This window comes from Melozone crissalis, unplaced genomic scaffold, assembly GCF_028551555.1.
Source record: "Melozone crissalis strain CALT ecotype California unplaced genomic scaffold, PUWL_Pcris_2 ptg000016l_1, whole genome shotgun sequence".
Taxonomy (NCBI): domain Eukaryota; kingdom Metazoa; phylum Chordata; class Aves; order Passeriformes; family Passerellidae; genus Melozone; species Melozone crissalis.
Window position 1 is genome coordinate 10,702,546 of NW_026535794.1, and position 22,289 is coordinate 10,724,834.

The following is a 22,289-nucleotide window of genomic DNA, read 5'->3' on the forward strand; positions in this document are numbered from 1 at the left end:
TTAACAGCCAGGCTGCTAGGCTGGACAGGAAAATTTCTTGCAGTTGGCTTAGAGTAGTGCTTTAAATTAGTTTGACCACTGTGGTGGCAGCAGTCTCCAGCAAACAATACTTGAAAAGTCTCCTCAAAAGTTTTTTTCTGTTGGGACTAAGCAAAGATTGTAAACCTGCAGCTGATTTCAGTAGGAAATCTCATGTCTAAAAATAAGTAAAAGGCTATTTGCAACAGAAAAAGGTGGTAAAAGTCAGAATCTCTCAGCACTGGGAGAACAGATGTGAAGCATTTAAAAACAAAACCTTTTTTGTATTTCTTCAGTTTAAAATGACCAATTGAGTATCCCGTAGGTTTTCCTTCAGCATGTCATCACTTGGATGAACACATTCTGTTTCTATTAATAAAGGTGAAAACAGTGAAAAGCATCTTAGATTTCATAGTGTTGGGTAAAATAAGGCATTGGTCACTTGTGGTCACCTACCAGGGCTCAGTGTCACCGAAACAAAGAAAACTTGCTCCTTGATGTAAAAGGAGCTCTCATAGTCTCGCTTTATGTCTTGTCATACTCAAAAGAGCAAAATGAAACATTAAATTAAATCTCTAGGAAGCAGGCATGAACAAGTGAGAAATAGGGGGTGGGCACACTCTATAAACAATTTTAGAAGGAATCTTAGCAGTTTAAGTGTATCAAAGAGAAGCAGCCATATAAGCCTGTAAGGAAATCACTACTATTATGGAGTCCTCATAGATTTAGACTTGGTGTTCTTCATTAATGGATTTGACTTAGACGAGAAGAAAAGCTACACCCTTGTGAGAAAATAACCACTTTCCTGAGGAGTAGCTGTCTGAAATCAAGCCATCTGGTAATCCAGCTTCAAAAAACCTGTCAGGAGCAAATTACCCTCTCCATTTCCACTTAGCATTCAGTCCTGTAGGACAGGGAGCAGCTTAAGAGGATGATGAAGTGTTAGACTGGGTTTCAGGTGGTTTCTAGTGCTTGGTGAAGTAGCCCCAAGTTAAATGCCTCATTCAACCTCAGGCATCACAACTGGAGTATTTCAGGCAGGTGCTTCAACAGCACGGTGGACTCCAGGTCTTCTGCCTAGGTTGAAAGAACCCCACACGATGAAATAAGATATTGATTGGAAAGATTGCCAGAACTCCAGTATTTTGTTTCCTGCAGAATACTGTATTGTAAATCCAGATTCCAACTTGTTCCAAGTTCCAAACCAACAGGTTTGGCCTTTGTGATAACACCATAATGTAATGATATTTTTGCAGTTCATTTTCTTTGCATTACGCAGAAAAGATTTTTGCAGAAATCACAACAGGAGGCTGTATTTCATGAATGACATTTCCTGAAATTTAGGAGAAGATGATTGTAGGATTAGTTAATTTTTCTGGGCTTTTGCTTCTGTTGGTAGCCAGAGGGATGGAACACTATTCAGTGATGTCCTGCACACCTAGGAATTTCCCCCACCCTGCAGGGCTAAGTCTCAGTGTCAGAGCTCCCCATCATTCATCTGCATTCAGGTTAAAGGAGTAAAATAAAACCCCAGCCAAGTGCTGGCAGTAGTGAAAACTGAAATAATCTGAAAAATGAAGTCCTAGTTTTGCTGACAAAATTATTAATCCCATGTTTCAGTGTCCTAAGGAAATGGCTGAGAATAGAACAGTATGGTCCTGTTGCCTTTAATAAACCTCAGCCCTAGATAATGATAGAGCAGGAAGAGCTCTTGAGTGTCCAGGAAGTAATGTCCTCCCCAAAGGGCCTTTGTGATCTGCTCTGTGTCATCGACATCACCATCATCAGTGCTTGAAGAAATAGGTTTCAGATGCACCCGCCCGAGGAGACATAGAACATCATCCTGCAAGTGGGAAGTGCCGAAATCCCAGAGCAGCACAGGGCTCTTTGCAGCTCCAGCACATGCCATGGACATGCACATGAATATAATAGCAAGCCACTGGTCAAAGTATTCATTTTACCAAAGAAATGGTACAGAACAGATATAACATGCAAGAATCAGGTTGATGCGAAATGGATTTTCAGGAAAAAAATGTGTAATTCTGTTCACTCACAACTGGCCCTCAAGAAGCCTCGGGAAGAATTCTCTGCATTAGAAAATAAAGACATGTAAGTTGGCTTCAGGTAAGAGAAGATGAGAAATGGGAGTTGGAAGCATCTGAAAGTTATAGGTAATAGAAAATATATAAAAAAGAGATCACACTAGAACTCCCACCAAGGTCTTTGAAACAGCTCAACAAATTTGAGCGTGTAGTCCCAGATTACAATGTTGGGAAAAACTCTGTGCCAGAAAAACCCATTTCCCAACCTCTGCCACCCAATGAGCCACACCAAGAGCTGGTTATAAAGTTAAGTGGTATATTCCTCCCTCCTGCTTTTAAAGAGCATATAGGAAGGACATACCAACCTGAAATGGTAGGATGAGGCTTTCTTGATATCAGCTATTACCAGGTTTGCTCAGAAACTGGTGTTATCTGAAGTAATGGCAACATACTTCCTGAAGTAATGGCAACATCATCTGCTCTGATCTTTGGAAGATCTTTCTTTGTTTGAGTAATGTTTTGACTTTTAAGGTTTCTCTTTACAAGGTTTATGGTTTTGAAACTTATTTTCTTCATTTTTTCCATTTGTTAACTTTTGTAGCAAAGATAAAAAGGAAAGGATTATGATTATACTCAGCTGTTTTCCACTTCAGGATTTGTTTAGTTATGAATGCAGTTGTTTTTCACTGTACATTGGTTTTCATGAAAACTGCTGTTCTCACGTCTCTAAATTGTCCTCTAGGCAAGCTTTGTCTTTGTCCAGACATGAATGCTTTGGGGGGAGAGCTGAGCAATCTGAAGTAAAAAAGAGCAAGCTTAATAATTAATTACCTACTATTGAGGTATAAAAAGTATAGGACTAGACCTTAGAGATGGAGAGGGATTATGCTTCACTAGGAAGTGATGATGGAGTTGGTTTGGGGCAGGATGAGAGGAAAGCTGTGTAGGAATGTGTGTAATTAGTGAGTTTGGGTACTGTCTATGAAGGAGAGAACATGTGCTCCAAATATACTTCAGATTGTACTTTTAAGCCAGATGTCTGTGCCCAACCTAGGAAATACATTCTCTAAAAAACATAGAAGAGAAAGCTAAGCAAGATGAGCACTAGGGCAAAAGCTTCCACTTCCACCATGCATTGTTCTTTCTCTTGATGAACTGTCCCACAGTTCATGTGGGAGAGCATTGCCTGAAACTTTCAGGTCCATTATTTCTGATATTCACCTTGAATTTCAGAAGCAGGATCTAAAGCTCAGGTTTTACAATTTGATTCTCTCCCTGCCTGGAAGTTTCTTTTGATTAATGTTGTAGAAGCATGTAAGCTTTGGCAGTGTTTTTCTTAGACTCATCTTACCTGCATTACAGATCAATGTGTTTTAACGCTCTAAGTTCTGAGTGTATTTCTGAAAGTTTCTAAGGGTAAGCCCAGGCATATTGGCCTTGAAGGAGCTTTAGTTTGGAAACCTTAGTTGGTTCAGAATTGTGCTTGTTTTCTTTATATAGTACTAGCTTTCCCAGAGATGACTGTTGTCAAGAGAAAGTCTCCTCTGAGCTAATGTTGCTTGTGGCCTGATTGCTGGAGAAAAGTGGTCATGCCTGCATAACACACTCACTTTTAAAATATTTCAATATCTGAGCAGTTTTACAAGTTCTGTAGCTGTGCTTTTATTTATAGAGAGGGAGAGGCCAAAAAGAAGAGCTTTGAAAGAAACAAGTTCAGGCAGACTTTGTTTGTGTTAAGGAGCAACAAAAATTGATTCAGCTGCCTTTTGTCAATAAAAATGCAGCCTGGTAGAGGAATAGTTGTTACAGACATCTAAGGTTTAGGTCCTGTTGCTACCACTAGAATCACAATTTGTACTTTAAAGATAGTGTCAGTTGTGTGTAGTTCAGAGAAAGAGAAAAAAACCCCAGCAAATTGGAATCTCACATTAAATTGGAAAAAAGTCAACATCAACTCTGTGTAATACCCTATACCTTACATAATCTGCAATGAATTTATCTTTTTCATGATTTGTACTTTTCCATACACTCATGATTCTTTGACCTGGAAAATGTATCTCTCTTTCTCATTGTTTATTGTGAAACTGACCCTATGCAGAATTACATTCCCTGCTAATATACCATGAAAAATCATTTATTTATTTATGTCATCATACCTTATTTATTATACCTTACTTACTGACAGAGAAATTTACTGCATCAGTTCAGCTGAGGCTTACAAAACAACCAAGCTCCTTAGTTTTCAGGGCAGAAAGGAAGATGATGATCAAAAGCTTGCTTTCAGAGAAGGAGCTGCTCTTCTCATTTATATTTCTTAGCATTTTCTAAGATGTCTTCCACCTATCATTTTTTATTAGAGGGAGTTGCAGAATCAAAGTGGCATCTATTTATCATCCAAACTGAAATTCCAGCCCTCACCATCAGCCTTCTTTGGCCATGATTTTTCCTGTTTTACGAGCAAGTGAGCATTGGAGCCTGTCAGGATGCATAGCTGCATTAATCATCTCTGCTCACTACAGCCAAGGGAGAGGACAGGAAGCATCTATTTACTAAGGGCTTGTCTACATAGAGAAACAGCCCAGGCTGCTCATTAGGAGTTAACTCCTTGCAGGGATTCTCCTTGAGCATCTTTCAGTGGTTTAGCTTCAGGCTGCTTTGGAAAATATGGGATTTGGTAGTGGGTGCAGTTAAACCACAGAAAGCCTGTGTTAGTGTGCAGTGTGGGTTCAGAACATGATCCTATCTCCATGTGTCACTTAATCTTCTGTAACTGACCCTCTTTATGCTCTTAGTCTGTGGCAAATGGAAGGTAAAATATGTTGGTTGAAGCCCCCTTCATCAAGGCAGGTGTGTGTGCCTTGCTTGTGTCCACGTGCATTTGCACAGGGGAGCCCAGAGTGCTGCTGACAGCAGCTTGGGTGCAAACATTATTTTTGATAACTCCCCAAATAAATATATCTGATTAGACCTCATTTTTCTGTGTGACAGAGGACAAAAAATGTGTAGGAGGATCCTTTTACACCTTGTATGAGCCATGTATTATTTAGTGATGTTGAAGTTGCTCGTGTTGGACCATCTTTTGTACAGAAACTTCCTTTGCCCCAAGATGAGTAGTCTTTGGAGATGATCAGCTTAAAATCTATTTAACATTAGTCTAGTACATCATCATCCTGAAAATAAAGAGGCTGTGTTACTATGGAAGCTGAAGTTTATCTTCATGAGAAACTTGCATCATTTTGGAAGAACTGTGTTTTTAAAACAATTTACACTAGTGCAAGCTTCATTGTGGAAAGCATTTAGCATAACTTAATTTCATTAATTAAATTTTAATCAAGTTGAACTAAATTGCTTTTTTAGAAGTTCAGAAGTTTGATAAATGCATTAACAGTATATGCATTTTCAGTGGTCATATGAAATAGGAGTAGAATAGAAAAGAAAAGAATATTTCAGTTGTAAGAGTCCTACAGTAATCATTTATTCCAACTGCCTGACCGCTTCAGAACTGACCAAAAGCTAAAGCATGTTATTAAGGAAAAATGCCAAATAACTCTTAAACACTTAGAGGCTTGAACCACCTCTCTAGGAAAGCTGTTCCAGTGTTTCACCGCCCTGCAGGTAAAGAAATGCCTCCTAATGTCCAATCTAAACCTCCCCAGAACTGCTTTGAAACATTATTTTCTCAGTAAAACATAAACTTCTGTGGTTCTTGATGTTCCTATGTAACTGTTAATTCTCTTACTGGCTATAAAAACTAACTCTCTATGCATTGAATACCAATTAAAAGTTGAAATATTAAGGAAAATACTGCTTATTTTAGAGGATCAATGTGGAACCTTGTCTTAACACAGATCCACAGCAAAAAATATAGTATGAGCTTCAGCTTACCAAGGCACAGTACCCAGAGTAAAACATGATGACCATCACCAAAAAAGTCATTTGTAAGAAGCTGGTGTAGCTACATTGCTGGTTACAGCTTTGGCTCTTTGCTTTCAGCTCTTTCAACTATGTTACTTTCTTTGGCAGCTATGCTTTTCTTTTTTCCAAACTTGCATTGCTAGATAAAGTTTTATTCAGTGATTTCTGCCAGACAGGAACAAAGGATAGTTTCTTTCAAATGTTATGATGGCATTTGCTGTTGTCTCTGGAATTCCAGACTGGGATTGGCTGGAGAGGCAGCAGAATGCATTTCAGCCCTGTACATGTGTTTGTATTTGATAGCCAACAAGACCACTATGACAGCCTTTTTTTGGAGTATATGGCTATTATTCAGTCTTTCTCAGCATCTTGTGTTGATACTTCATATCAGATTTTGTTATACTCTGTTTGCACTTACACTTCTAGAAATTCTCTTTTGGGATGGCACCTCAATATCTGTGTCAAGTTCTCTCTGACAGAGTGAGTTAATTAAACAGGAAAGTCCAAGTTTGGCTCCAAAAGAAAAATAAAGAGTTTTACCATTTATATATTGATGATTCAAAATGTCTGAGCTTAACATTCAACTGCTGTATGCCTTAGCCCCAGTGAAGGACACTTACTTAATCATTATGAATGGAATACAATACAAATGAAATAAATGCAGAATCAGGGATTAAAATAGACCTTGCACATATGTGTAGTAAAAGTATTCTTGGGGCCTTTAATTCTGTAATGTCCTTGGCTCAGATTTCTGCAGTGGCTCACTGCCATCCTGAAATGGCACAAGGTAAAAGTAAAAGCTTTTATGTATTCTGTGTGCAGGAGTTGGGGAAAAAATTAAGTTGCAGAGAGAACGAAGCAAAACATTACAGTTTTATATTCATGCAGTCCTGTTTTGTGTCTGTACTGCACTTCAGGGGGCTATGCAAAACCTCACTCAAAAAGTTGCATGACATCGAGGTTACAAACCTTGCAGTTGGGAAATGCTGAAGGTGGAACTGCACATATCAGCAGGGATATTGTACTTGCACATGGGAAATATTTAGGATAATTATGCTAATAAACTTTCCTCTTTTGAATAGACTGTGTAGACCTTAAGCTAACAGTGAAATAAAAAGATTTTCATTAGGAATGACACACATTCAACATGCAAAAATCTGTGTTTTAATAACTTTCAAAATGATAGCATTACAGCCTGAACTGATCTCCTAATTAAAAAAACTTAACAACCAACAAACAAAGCCAAAAAAGCCCAAAGAATTCAGTAACTTTTATTAATTTATACTCTTATTTTCTGAGTTTAGTTTAATTAACAAAGAAATTTTGCCTATTTCAGTCGCAAGCCTTTGTTAATCTTTCAGTTTCACTCACATCACTCAACACATCCCTAAGTTTTTCATTGTGAGGATGTGGCAATCAGACAGCAATTGAAAGTTTACTCCAAAACCCTGGAAAGTCAGCAGAAAGGCATTTGTTGATTTTAGTGGATTGGGATTAAGTCCAAAATAAATATCTAATATACCAAACCACTTGCTTATTCTTCAAGATTTGAAAATTACTTTGTATGCAAAATCTTTGTTTCTGATAAACCTCAGTCTTACAAAAGAGAGTCTCCTGCTACCAGGTGCCCGGCAAATCTTTGGTTGTGCCTATAATCTTGCACACTTATGAAGACAAATAAATGGTAAGCAAAATATGGATTTTCTCCTACCAAAAGCTTTGTCCTCACCCTAGCAGCTTCTCCCCATATTTTTTGATCACCAGCTATGGAAGGCAGATGTGAAATTAAGCAGTCTCTTGTTTTTGCCCCATGCATGACCTACGTTGCTGCTCAGTCAAGACATTTTCACCTGTACCTTTCCGATGTAAAAATAGAATAATTACCACTTTTAATCACAATTGTTGTAGGAGGGGAAGACTAAGAGTTCACACTCCCACTACACCGGTGATGAAAGATATGATTTAACAGCAGTTTAAATTGTAAACTAAATTTTAAGCTTGCAGAAGTTCACAGTATAATGGAGATCTGTATGAAGTCCAGGGACCCAAACTCTGCATCAATTTGTAAATCTGTATTTTAATGGTAGACTCCTATTTATTACAAGAACAAAGCTAGACATTTGGAACTCTTTGTACTGCTCATATATACAGTTTTATACCTACTATAAAGAGTTACACTTTAAGAAACACTAGACCCCATATTATAAAGTACTTATAAATATGAAATTGAACCTGTGTTTAACTTCCCAAACCACCCAAACTCAGCATGAAAGCCACAAAAACTAAGACTGAGCCTAGCTTCTTCCTGCTTTTGAGCCTAAAATCTTTCAGAGTGTATTGTGGAAGAAACAGAAATAGCCCCTTTTGGTCTGTGAGGCCAAAAGGCAGCAACCAGTAGCTGAGCAGTGGCAAGGATCAGCTCCTGAGATGTTCTTTCCATTGCAATTAAGTGCACACAAGGTCCCAGCCAAGTGGTGGCTGATAGCAGGGATGGAGTTTAACCTGTTTGACTTTGCACTGGAAGGGCTGAACACCACAGGTAGCCTCACTTAGAGTGAAGTACAAAAACAAGGTTTAACAAGCTACTGCTTGTCAGCTCTTAATTAGCAGCTCCCATCAGAGCAGCAGCACCCAACTGCAACGCCGTCTGCTTCAGTGCAAAGTCCACATTACCAGTGAAGTTTTCAGAAGCATCATATTTTGCTTGGACAATGGTGTTTAACAGCTACCACGTGGCAGGATTTGACCACTTTGACTTTGTTCTGTGTGCAGGGAGAGTTTCCAGCTAAACTCAGTACTTGATAGTATCTGCTAAATGGGATGCAAGCAGCGGGTCAGGAGGTTCTCTGGGCTGAATTCCTTGACATGCTGTAAGGTGATTTTTGTTTATTGTGACTTGCAGTTCAGATTTCCATATCCAGCACTCTTGCAGCAGACAGCTGCACAGCATTTGGTTCAGCCAAGTGTGTGCTGATGACTGGTGGCCTTGTTGTTGTGACAGTGTCTGCGGTGCCACCGCTGCCACGCGCACCGAGGCTGTGCTGGGCACCTGGGCGAGATAAGCCCTGCTGTGTGTGTTATCTCTTGTGCTCACAAGATAAAGCACAGGTTGTTGAGCCTGCCTGTGAGAAGTGTGGGGAGCATTTGGCTCTTGAGGAAAAGCCAAATGTATACAGTAAAGCGGTATAGTTGTCAAAATGTGTTTAGGACATTAAAGAGCTATTCAAAATACAATATACAGTAAAACCATAAGCAGAGTGCATGAGGAAAAGTTAGAGAGCTGAAAATTGAGAGCATAAATAGTTTGCTTTGGGCCCTGTGTGAGTGAGTGTATGATGGAAGTGTGTGGGCTGGTGCATCAGCCACACAAAACTTTCTCTGTTAGGAAGATATTTCTTATATTCTGCAGGTTTCACGGATGCCTACAAAACCTAAGACAGATCCTGCTGATATAAATTCCTAGATTTTCAGTCATATGTGTTTGTCAGCCTTTCTCTCAGAAGCTGTATCCTACCACAAACTTGCTAACAAAACATGACAGAGGTGGCATGGAGCAAATAATTTTGTATGGACAGGGTGTACCATAGCTAAATGAGCATAGTGCCCAGCAAATCAGAAAGGAATTGAATGTTTACTTCAGCTTTTAGTTTTTCTTTCCAGGATTTTTAAATGAATGCTCTAACAAAAGAGGAGAATGAGTAACATTTTCAAGCATTTACCTGTAAATGTACAATCCAGTATTGTGGTTTTAAAGAGTCTTTGGACTTCAAACTTCTTTAAAAGACTGCATGGGTGAATCAGCCTCTTTGGATACTTAACCTCTCTGAGCCATAGATTTTTACACATACTCACACGCACTGCATGTTTATGCTTGTTCTCTCCTGTGTATATGTGTGTGTGTGTGTGTGTGTGTGTGTGAATCCACACATAAGCAAATAATCAGGAGTGATAAATACAGATTTAAGACTCTAACGTGTCTCCTGTTAAAATGTTAAGTACTATTTGCATAAATAAGGTTTTCCTGTGGAGACACCGGGAGGATTTTCTGTTGCTTGGGAGTAGCACACGAAGGCATTGTAGGAGCTATTAACAGTAAGATACAAGTTTCCTTTAAAATATTGTAATAATATTAAAAACTGCTTATATTATGCAAAAGTTCAAAATTAAAAATCACTCTAACTTCTGGTAAGACCCAGTAAATAATTACCTTCCCATGAAGGTAATTCCATACCTTTCCATACCGTCCCAACTTTTTTTGTATGTAAATCATTCTAAAATGTGCCAAACTGTCTTCCAATATTCTTTGGAATATTATGTGCACAGCTTCCAGGAGAGGGGTCTCTTTTGCAAAGTTTTTATTTTCCTTATTTTTTTTTTTATTTTCCTTATTTTTGCAGGAGTGCAGGGAGTAGACTGTTGTGGTTAGTTTTACCATAGAGGTAGAGTGACTGCAGTGAACAGCAAGAAATGTGCCACAATCTTTTAAACTTTTTCTGTAATGTAAGAAGACTCTATATTTTTTCTACACCATGTAATTAAAAGATTAAAATAACAGTAAAGTAGTCTGGGCTTTTGGAAAAAAACCCCCTATTTTTGTATTTTTGGCAGTATGGTGTATAAGAGCTGCTATTTCAGTAGTAGAGTGTCAACTTCTGAGTTTAATGAAAGTGCCCTTAAATAGTAAACCAAAGTTATGAAAGTGAAAGGTATATTCTTTGAAGGCAGAGCACCGGCTAAAATTATTGTATCTTGAATTAAAAAAAAAAAAAAAAGGAAATAGAAGAGGTGTGATTGCTGTGTCCCTAGTGCTGTTCTTTCCAGACAAACAGAGGTAAAGAGCCATGGCCATGCCCGTGTGTGCAGCAGTGGGAGCAGGGAACCATCAGGGGGTACCCACATGGGTTTTGTTTTGGGGGTAACTTCTGGCCCAGCGATGTGACATCTCTGAGGATGCAGGGATGGGAGGTGCCCATCCTGTCGTGAGGGTTCTCAGCCACAGCCCAGGGCATGGCCTGGGAGTGCTTCAAGCCAACACAGCACAACAAGGATGGAGCGAGGGGCTGGTGGGAGAGTTTGTTCTGAAAGCCCATTCCAAAGGGAACAGTGATCCCATAGGACCTTTGCCTCTCTGCAGCCACAGGGCTTCAGGACCTCATGGTTACAGTGGTCCTTCACTCTCCATCTCCCTGCCTCCTGCCCTGGAGAAGTGGGAATTCCTGATTCCCAAAGGCCAGCCTTCCCTTTGGCTGCACAGCAGGGCCATGGCACCGTGCAGAGGTGGCAGGTGTCTTCCCCAGGAGCCTGCCCTGTGCTGTGCCCTGGGGCACAGGCGCCACGGGGGTGTGAGAGAAAACCCTGCCATCCCCTGTGCTGGGTGTGACGCTGGCACGGCAGCCATATGCTGGGCTGCCAGAAATAGGGGCTATTTTTAAAGGAGTTGGGATTGCTAAATAAACTGAGAACTGGTCTGCTGTTTCACACTGCTCTGGGGGTCAGGAAGGACAAACGCTTGCTCCTCGCGTGGGGATGTGATGCCGTGCAAGAGACCCCATGTCCGGCCTGCTGGCGGCCTTATCGTCTGACAGCTTTGGTACAGAGGGCTGGTGGAGGGCTGCAATAAGAAGAATGATCTTTCAGTCATGTCTGTGTTAGGAAAGAAGTTTTGTGCTAAAACTATAGGTCTGGAAAGATTGTTGCGTTTTGTGTTAAGATCTAACTTCTTTTGTGCTTTACTCGATTTCTCTTGAAAATTAAATTCTACAAATAGTTTTATGTTTCTCTAACAAATTAGCAGGGTTTTTTTTTAACTTGCAGTGGCCTAATGTTCTGTGAAATGAATGCAGAGGAGCTTACAGGGATGAAGTGTCTTTTCCTGCTGTTCCCAATAGAGACTTTCTTTCTCTGAATCATTGTCAGGCGATGCTATCTACTGCTGTCACTCTTAGCTGTATGTCTGCCACATTCCCTCTTATCCTTCCTTCAAAACTGTATTCTTGGCCTTTTTTTTTCTGGGAGATCCCTCTAGCTGCCCTTGCTTTAAACCCCAGAGGGAGGAGATTTCTAAAGCTGAAATGTGGGATCGATGTGTGACCACACCACATCTTCTCATGTGCTGCTCTCGGCTGCCCTTCCCTGATATCTCCTGTAACCAGGAATGGCCTCACAGACCTGGGCTTGTACATACCTCTTCACATCATCTTTTTTATTTTTCTTTTTTTTTTTCTTTAAATGGGCTACATAGCATAAAGCATAATGCTTTAAAATAATTTCTTATCCTTAATAATGAAATGTTGCCATTCATTTCATTGCTCCTGTAAAGTTAGTGAATGTCACCGAGCTTATATCAGATCTAAAACTTGAGAGCTTTCTTTGATAAGTACCTGTAGGTCCCATAGACTTGAAAATTACATTGCTGCAACTGATGGAATACTCAAATCTATTTCATTTTTCTGAATTTGAGAGCAGGGACACTTTTAGTACTTAAATTCCCATCTTTAACATTGCACAGATGGTGAAATGTTTTTGCATTTTTTATATTATTTTGGGTTACTGAAGTTAATATTCTGCTAGCTACAAATATCCGCGTGCATACCACAGGGTTCATTCCGAGGACAGAGCTCTAAAATAAATTATAGACCTTGGTAGCACTCATAAATCAGTCATTTTTTCATTGAGAAAGTGGTGGCAATGGAAGAAAGTTATTTAGTGATCAAAATGCATCGTTAAGCTTTTAAAAAGGGATTCTGTGCCTGTAGTGGAGCTGTAGGCGATTTATGGCTTATCTGTACTCATTGCCTCCAGCTTTTGGAAAATTTGTAAACAAAGTCAGATGCTCATTATGTTCCTGTTCAGGGTTGGTTAGATGGGCAAATGCCATCAGAAGCACTTTGGCCCTGTTGGGTTTTAGCATGTTACAGAAAATGGAACTGCTCCAAAATATTTTTTTTAAGACTTATCATCCATGAAAATATACTTCTGGTTTCTCCTCATAGAATGGACTTTTTTTAAATAGCTGTAAATGATAAGAACATGAAGGTAATACTCCAGGGACTGTGTTTTATATTAAATTGTGGGTCCAGCTTTTTCTCTGTGTCGCCACTCACCCTTTTTAAGGGCTTCAGGCAATCCAGGAGGCTGTGGCAGCTTCAGACTGGAGTAGTTTTGCATTTTTACCAAATATAGGGAGCCAAGATATGACCTAAATTTGCTATTGATTTAATATATTTTACTGCTTGCCTTTTGTCTTCCACTTAGATTATGTGATGTGAAAGGGATTCTTGTAAACTACTTTTTTTTACTTTGTACTGTTCTTTAAGCACTTGAAAACACGTTGTTATATACAAAATGAATGCCTATGCAACAATACATTTTTCCTTGTAATCACATTTAACGTAATTTATTTTACAATTCTTGCTTAACTTTTGCTGAATTATTTATTTTTATTTTTTTTTATTTCTTGGCTGCAGCTGAGCAGGTGAGCAGGTCATGGCACGCCTAACGAAGAGACGACAGGCAGACACAAAGGCAATCCAGCACCTTTGGGCAGCTATAGAAATAATCCGGAACCAGAAGCAAATTGCAAACATTGACCGCATTACAAAGTAAGTGACCTGCTCCAAAAACAGTCCTGGTGAGGGGGAAGGTTGATGCTATTAAAAGCCCTTGGGGACAGAGATAGTAAACATAGTGAGAGACTGTGAAACAGTTACATGCAGTTCTATGCTACTGATTAATTAATTATATATAAAAAACCAAATTTACCAAACTGAGCACCTGAAAATCCAAAACGAGGTTTAATTCATTGAATTGAGATCTTACCCTGTATTTGTTTTGCATAAGCATCTTTAGTAAATATGTAACATTTCTAATACTTTAATTGAGTTTAGCATTTTGGAGTTGATAGCTTGTTCAAAATACAAGAAACAGATGTAACAGTTGAGAAGAAAAGGGCAATAAAATCTGTAAATAATCTATTTCTTTAGGAATATGTGAGAGGCTGGTGTAGGACTTTTCCAGAAGGCAAAGAGAAATCTGAACTGTTAGGTTGCTCAAATAAATAAGAAGTCATATTTGCTGAGATGTGCATAAGATGCTAATAAAGAGGACATGAGATGATTATCACCTTGGATTAATACTGTCAAAATATTCATCAAAGTGTATGAGGTGCTGGATACACAAAAAAATATAAATTCTTTGTTCTGTGGACCTTACACTGTGTAGAAAGGTCTACAATATTACTTGTAGCAGCCACTGTAATAAAAACAGAAGGCTTTGTCCCTCTCTCTGCTTTGTCTGCATTTCCAGGCTGACATGTACGTCACATTTGTCAAAGTAATCAATATGAATAATTTAAAAGAACTAAAGTAACCAGTTGGCAACTCTTCAGTTGCCAGAACCAATGTGAGCTGATAATGAAGGCAGAGAGCACTAAGGAGGAGAGTTACAAACAGTGCAGGTGACTAACAGAGTGAAAATCATTATAACATGGCCCATGACAAGGGTCCACTGACAGAGTTTGGAAGTTCTGGGGTGGAAGTGACAGGCAAAACTGGCTTCATAAGTGGAAGAACAGTTCAGGTTCTTCAAACATAATGAACAGTGAAGTGCAGAAAGAAAGATGATGTCCCAAGTGAATTAATGTGTACCTGGCTTCTACAAGAAGAAAATGGACCATCAAACTGAAAAACACCTTTCCAGAGAAAGGGAATTCCAAGAGGGTTTTGAAGGAGATTGTATTTTAGGGAATTTCACTTCTGAGGTCATAGTGGAGCTCTAGAATGCATTAAAGCATATATATATTTTCATGATGTCTCCAAGGAGACGAGTGGGTAAACTAATGCTGTACACTTTCCATTTTAACATTCCAAATTACTTGCTCTAGGCTACATATTAGCTGAGTTTGTTAGCTGTTTGTGCTCTTTTTAGATGTAATAAAGGGAGACAGACATGTCTAGCTGGGAATTCATCCCACTCTTATGAGAAATGCCTAGTTTAAGATACTGGGAAAAACATTTAGCTGGGTAAAGTTAGGTCACAAAAATCATTACAAACAAGGTTGCGAAAACAAATAATCAAATGCCAGAGAAAGAATTACTGCTCTTGGTAACTGATGGGTAGTTTAATTTTTTAAAAAAGTCTAGGTCCAGATTGTATGACTCATTTCCAATCAGAAGAAAAATAAGTGACTAAACAGAAATGCAAGAAGCCTTAGTACTTAGAGAAAGATGAACAGGGTGTTAGCAGTGAAGAGCAATCCAAAAAGTGCTTGGGCATTGTAAAATCTCCCCATGCACATCAGTGACAAGAGTGATGAACACTGATCTAGTTTCTATTATGTGACATTCCTAAGGAGATAACTTTTGACAAGGAAATGATAAAGACCTTTGAATTGCAGTATGGTACCAGTGGTTGATGAAGAAACACAGATGACATAGTAAATGAGTATGCATAATACATAATATCAAAAATAAAGTTCCAAAATTACCATGGCATCAGAATATCTCTTCTGATGAAAACTGAGCAGCTAATATATTCTTCCAGGCTCAAAATCATTTGACCAGGTCAACTGCAATTCCTTCAAAGATCAGTCAGTGTCTGGGCATATAGGCAAACATACAAATACTAATAATTTTTAAAACCAGTGCTCAAAATTGAAAATTATGAGCATGTGTACATAGTTTGAGCTATAAAGAAGGTTTTACTATTTGTACTAGTAACATTTTTTAGAAGTGTTAATACCTCTTGGGATTGATAGAAAGTTATAATGACAGTGACATTATGGAACCATGTCATATTCCTGAGTAAGAATACATAAAAACAGCAAGAGAATTTTTTTTAATAAATCCATGTTTAAGGTAAGTAACAGTCTTCCTATGTGTCATTTAGTAGATGACAAATGGGTACTTTCAGATAACTTTACATATTAAAAAGATGATTCATGATTTGGTTTTTGAATGGATTTTCTTTTCTCCTGATTTAAGCATTCATTTGCTGCTAGAGACAAGTTGTCCTGTGTATTTTGTGACCTGTTAGTCTAAACACTTTATAGCAAATTGCTATGGAAAACTGTTGCTTTCTTCATTAGATGGTTTGTTACATTTAAGCAAATCTATTTGTTGGCTTTTCTCCCAATGTGCGTCAGCATGGTTGTCTCCCTCTTCTTTATATATTCTTGTTTATTTAATCTAATTCTTACTTTTCTTAGTCTTCTGGTACTGAGTAGAAGACAATGTACATCTCAATGTACATTTACTTTTAATGACCTGGGAGGAACTGTTCATAATACAAAAAGAGTATTCACAGTTTACAGATTATGAACTGTTCCAACTCAATATGCAAAACAGACAAATTTATATAATACATGCAAGTATGCAAATTGTTACCTGTACACTTTAAGTATAATTGAAAGAAGATTACTTGTGTAAATGAAGACTTCCAGAAGGTACTGTCAATGGAGAGTAGACAAGAAAAATCTACAGAACTAGGCACACATTTTCTGTAGGGAACATAAGAGTAGGAGGATAGTGTAGGAGGAGCCTAGAGCACTAGAAGGTACTTCTGATATTATCAGGAAAAACCTATAAGGAAAGAGGCCCTTTAATTAAAAGTAGACGAGATCAAGTATGCTTTGCTTCTTAAATTGATGAGGGGGAAAGGCAAGAACAGAAAAATGCCTGATTAGAAGTGATTGAAAACTGTCTTACATCAAGGGAAGAGTCACTTGGAAAATTTGAATATGCAAGTTAGAGCCTTTAAGAAATTAATTAGTAAGCTTTTTGAACTTCAGGCAATTTTTTTTGAGAAGTCATTGCTTGCAGAGAAGTAATAAGAAACATAAGAAAGGTGTCTGTTTTGTAAAGAATTAAACACACAGTTGTGAAAATGGCAAGAATATGACAGAGTTAATTGGAGTCTTATATAAATACTTAAGGCATTGGTAGGGAAGAGACCACACTGCACAGACTCAATGTCTTAGAAAAAAATCCTCAACAAATCATCATATGAAAGGGATTCTGCAGTTTTACTGACTTCCTGTGAGGGTATGTTATAGTTGGAAATGCACTTTCCATGAGTTGGAGAGAAGCATTCTTCAATAACTGGAAAAATGAATGAAGGACTGAAAACCAATCCTAACAAGAAGCAAGAGTGATGTAACTTTAAAGGAATTAGTACTTTGAATGCAAACTACCTTTGAAAGAGAACTTTAAAATATGTATTTAAGTTCCTACCTTTGTACATAAACTTCAGTATATTCAGTGCATTTTTATTTAATGATAGAGCTCACTTGAAGGCAGTGGTAGCATTTCTGTAAAGGTATAGAAAATAAATGTTCTCACCTGGCTTATATTGTCACAAGGTATCTCAAGTCAATGAATTGCAATAGTTTACAATTTGACCACAAGAACTAGCTAATATTTCTAAATCACCACATTTGTTAATAACAAAATTGCATTTCTGAGAGGTATTTATCAAGAAATATGACTTCTTTTTCTGTCTAGACTTGATATTAGTTTAATTTGACCCTAGTGTATCAATTATTTAGATGAGCATTATTGGTATTAGTTATGCTGTAGGCACTAGTGCAGAAATGGCTTTCCATATCCTGTGAATTCTCTGTCAGGAGTGCAGCCTGACAAATTGTTCATCCCTAAATTGTGTTAAAAATTATAACTATGCTTTGACTTCCTATTTTTTCCTCATTATCTTCCATCTGTTCTGGTTTTGGGATAACCTCAAGAATTGATTATATGGAATAAAATGCTTTAAAATACACCAGGAAAAAGGCGAGCATATTTAGATGAGTAGGATAAATTATTGACATTCAGTTGCATAGCAGATTGGTAAGTATTTCTGTACAGACATGTTTTTAAAGTTCTCTTTTTGGCTATTCCAATCTTCCAGTTCCTTTTATAGTGTTTTCTCCATAATTCCCTTACAGGTAATTGGACTCCTAAGATTTAATTAAGTATTAATTAAATATATAGCCCCTTTTCCCACAAAATATTTGGTTTCCTCAGCAGCAATATAAGAACATTTCATAATCTTTATAATTAGTTCATAGTTCATTAGCTATTAAGTTAATGTTATTAACATACCCAGTTGGCAAATCTGGTATTCTAGAACTATTATTGGCAGCTTTAAAGATTTTTTTCATTGTAAACAGATAATTATTCTGGTTTCTAGAACTATTCCATGAAGACTAATGTAAAGAACCAAAACTTAATTCTTTTCTTCCGCACATCCTTCCTTTTTTTTCTCTCTCCCTTTGTTGAGAGAATTTTTTTCTCTCTCCCTTTGTTGCATTTCATGATTAATTAAGTTGATTAGCTTCTCATTCTGTCTCTCATATAGGCTGTGTCTATTCCATCTCCATGCAGTGTGACAGGGAATGCCCTGGCACTCTCTGGAGCAGTTGTGCTGGGGCTGCACCTCCTTGCCTTTGGCTCACAGAGTGTTTCTTTGGCCCTGGCATATTCTTTGCTTGTTTTATATGTGTGTGTGGTTCCTCAGTTGAAAGTGCCAAAAATAACACAGCCCACAGAAATGCTGTTCTTGAAACCTGAAGATAGAGACATGATGGTTCCATGTGCAGGCAGCTGAGGACACACAGCGTGCTGCAGCAGGGCTGCTGCCCTTGCCAGAAGGAGCCACTCTTGGCATGGTTCACTTTTGGGTTCTCTGTCATCAGCCAACCAACCCCTGGGCCATGCTTTGCTTTTTCCTTGGAGGAAGAGCTTGTCTTTCTCCAGAATGGAGCGTGAGAATAAGTTAGCTTGGGAATGAAACCAGAAGCGGCTGTAGGACACAGGGTGGAGGTATCACAGCTTTGGGGGGGGATGAAGCTGATGGACAGACCACTAGTTAGGATATGCTGTAATTGGACACCTTATATTACTTTCAAATAAAGTGATACTGAAACCATGCATTTCATCAATCAGAAAGCTGGTTGGTGATACAAGTAAATACTGTTTTTTCATTAATAGATACAAAAACTTTAATCTTCTTTAATTGCCTTCAGATAGGGTGGTCAAGTACTAGGTCCCTAAATGATCATAGCTGTTTTTCCTGTATTTGTTCTGTGGACTCATTCTTGCTCCACTGTAATTTAATATAGGTGCAGCCAAGTCAGAGCATCAAACAGGAATGAGCAGATCCCAAGCCAGTGTCAAGTAGGCTCTGTTAGCTCTGTGCAGACTGACATTAATCAGCATTGATGGGATAGCATGCCAGAAAGGAATTACTCACTATGAAAGATTACTGTAAAATAATGAGATTTTCTGGTCCCACAGTCGAGATGAAGTTGGTAACAGTTGTAGATTGAGTATGTGACCCTCTCAGTTTGGCATTTGGACCTAGGAGGGGGATTTCCTCTCCAAATATCAGTCTTTGGAATTTTTCTAGTGAATGTCTGAGAAGAGTTGAAGTTCATATATCTGGTTTTGTTGCCATAATTCTTTTGCTGTTCTTTTTCTAGGCTGTCTGCTTTAACATAAAGCAATTTATAGAAGCAGTGATTAAAGTAAAGTTGAGAATGAAAAATTTATTCTCAGGTATAGGATAAACACAACAGAATATAAATAAGAAAATGAGCAATTTGAATGGATAGGGAATAATCACAGAAGTATAGAAATAAGAATATGTGATGAAATGGCAAGGAAAAAAATTGGAGGCCCAAGATTCTTACAGAGTTGCTTATTTGAAGCTTAGATGCTTACTAGAAAAAAAATCTGTTACTATTGATAGTACTCTTGATGAAAATTTAAGTCTTCCTAGTATTCTGCATGTTGCAACTAAATAGTCATGCAGAAACAAAAATAGTAGGCCATAAGAAAGATTAGAACAGTGGATGACTCTGGATTTATAATGAGATAATCCTGTTGTTAAACTTTGTAAGAAAAATTTACACCTGATATTTCTTTGGTTGAAATACAAGCTTAGAAGTGGGGTTTTTGCTTTGTTGGTTTCTTAAACTTTGTCAAGCCATTCCCCTAAAATATCTGTCTTTTTGTTGCTGGAGAGCAGGCTTATCTGAAAGCAACTGTTTGAAGTAGGACATCCTCCTGTTATGCAGGAGAATGCACTGATCACTGCAGTTTATTTTTTACCAGAGTTACTGGCTCCTTTTCCATATCTGTACATCATTTTCATGTATGTTTTAAATGTGACTATTTGAAGCAAGCAGGGTCATTGAAGCCCTGGCCAGTACACTGGAGATTTTTTATTGTGCTATGTAGTGTAATAGCAATTCAAATTAAGCAAGGGTAAGCAGAAGTGTGGAGTCCAAGGTCCAACAATAAAAGCAGGATATTTCCTCAGCAATCCATGAAGTTGCTTCCAGAGGCAGCCTGGCTATGCAGTGATCACCTGTGAGAAAACTGACTTCAGTTGGTATTGGACTGGCAGAATTATAGATAATATGCATTACAGAATACATCACTGGGGGGTGACAGGGTAGAAAACTCTTAGTTTTCAATATCTCTTCATGTGTTTTCTATTAAAGGTGAAGACAAGGCACTTTTTTTCTGTCTGGCTCCACTATGTCAATCTCCTTTGTAATTTCTTTTACTTTCCTTCACTGTTTCTCATTATAAACTTCAGCTACTTCTTTAAGCTCCAAACCAGTGTGGTTTTTTTCTGTTTTCAGATAATTATTTTTATTTTAAATCAAGAGAATGAACTGAGTTTGGAGTTTTAAGGCCTGTAGATCCTTAGTCAGAGATCATACTGCAGAAAACAAGTCTTCTCTGCTTTTTCAGCAATTTTTTGACTGATTTAGTTAAAAATCATTATATTAGTAAAACAAAACCAGTCTACAAATGATCATTTGATTCCCTAAGAAGAGAATTTTTAATAAAAGTACTACTTTGGTCATATATAAAAATTGTATTATGGGTCCATAACTGGCAGTTACAGGCATAGCAATGCATTGCAGAGAAATATGCTGGACACCAAAATGCTTGACTAGTTTGACACATTAACTTCTTATACTGATGGCTTCACAGTGAGGTCAAATGATGGATTCAGGTTAAATTTGTTTTATATTTTCAAAAGCTCAGTTATATTTTATAAAGGAACAAAGAGAACATTGAGAGCTGCATATGTGCAGAAAAGTACGGAGGTTCTCACCTACTATTGCATCATAACACAGTTTTGCTTGTAAATTTGTACTGAGACTGACCAATGAGGAAATATTCACCAAGCTAATAATGATTTTTAATACCTAGGTTAAAAAAAAGATGAAAGAAAAGTGATAAACTTGTCTAAATAGTTTTTGTAGAAATCTTAAGAATGAATGAAAGATTGTGATTTAATTGCACAAGGGGTGTTCACAATGGCATATGTTCATTGAATTTCACCTATGTTCCCTGTAGATAGATACATTCACCATACAACTTTGACCTATCTGTTTATAGGGAGTTTAATCTTAATTTTGTTGAAAATTTTGGAATGATTTTTTGGTTTGGATATTATTTAGTTTTAATATTACTTGTATTCATGGTTCATTTTAAGTGCTGCTTTTAGACATAATTGACTAAAGAGAGTGGAAACAGGGATTGCAGGAAAAAATGTAATTTTTTCTTGTTAAAAGCCCATGAAGAAACTATCTACATTTACTCTGAGTAGTGGTGGAATTAAATTTGCTAAATTAGTAGATTTGGTTGAAGTATTATCTTGAGTTTATAATGTATATTTGTAATTACTCTTTTTCCCATTGAGCTCCTTTGTTGATACAGTTTATTTCTTCAATTTGTGTAACAATTCTATTTAATCACATTAATTAAACTGTTTAAAGGAATGCATAAAAAGAAGTTCATGTGTATTAAACAGTGTTATTTGTAATTTCTTAGGGATGATTTTTCCTTCAACTTGGTACTGACACATTGTCCCTGTTGTTTCCTGGATTGCTGGGTCTGCTTTCCAGTGCTGGCTGTCAAAGACTAATTCAGTGCCTGGTGTGGAAAACTTCACCAGGGACTGACACATTGCTCCAGCCTCACTGCCTTTTTTCCTGCTTTATGCAGAATACAGGGAAGGGAAAGCATACTGTAGCAGGCTGTGCAAACATTATACCTGTAAGGGTTTAGCATAAATTGTTGAGGACTAGAGCTTGAAGTGGAATTTTTTGTGTATTTGCTTTGATCAGAAATATTACTGTAGGCACATCTTGTTCCTACAGTTCATTCTGCAAAAAACAAATAGGTGCTCAGATGTTCTGATGAATTTTGCTTGATCAATTTTCCTTATCTGGTAATTCTTCTCTTAGGAATGCTCTTACATGGTATTGCTAGAGTGGCATTTTTCTTTTCCTGTCTC

The 22,289-nt window shown here is 37.8% G+C and overlaps 1 protein-coding gene across 5 annotated transcripts in view; it reads left to right on the forward strand.

Moving 5' to 3' along the window:
• ZMYND11 (zinc finger MYND-type containing 11) overlaps positions 1-22,289 on the forward strand; it is a 105,960-nt gene that overhangs the window by 30,727 nt on the left and 52,944 nt on the right. For all 5 annotated transcript variants that reach the window (XM_054273412.1, XM_054273415.1, XM_054273416.1 and 2 more), the window contains exon 2: positions 13,442-13,576. In XM_054273412.1, the coding sequence (XP_054129387.1) occupies positions 13,461-13,576 (116 nt within the window). In that variant the 5' untranslated portion in view covers positions 13,442-13,460. The remainder of the gene's footprint in view (positions 1-13,441; positions 13,577-22,289) is intronic.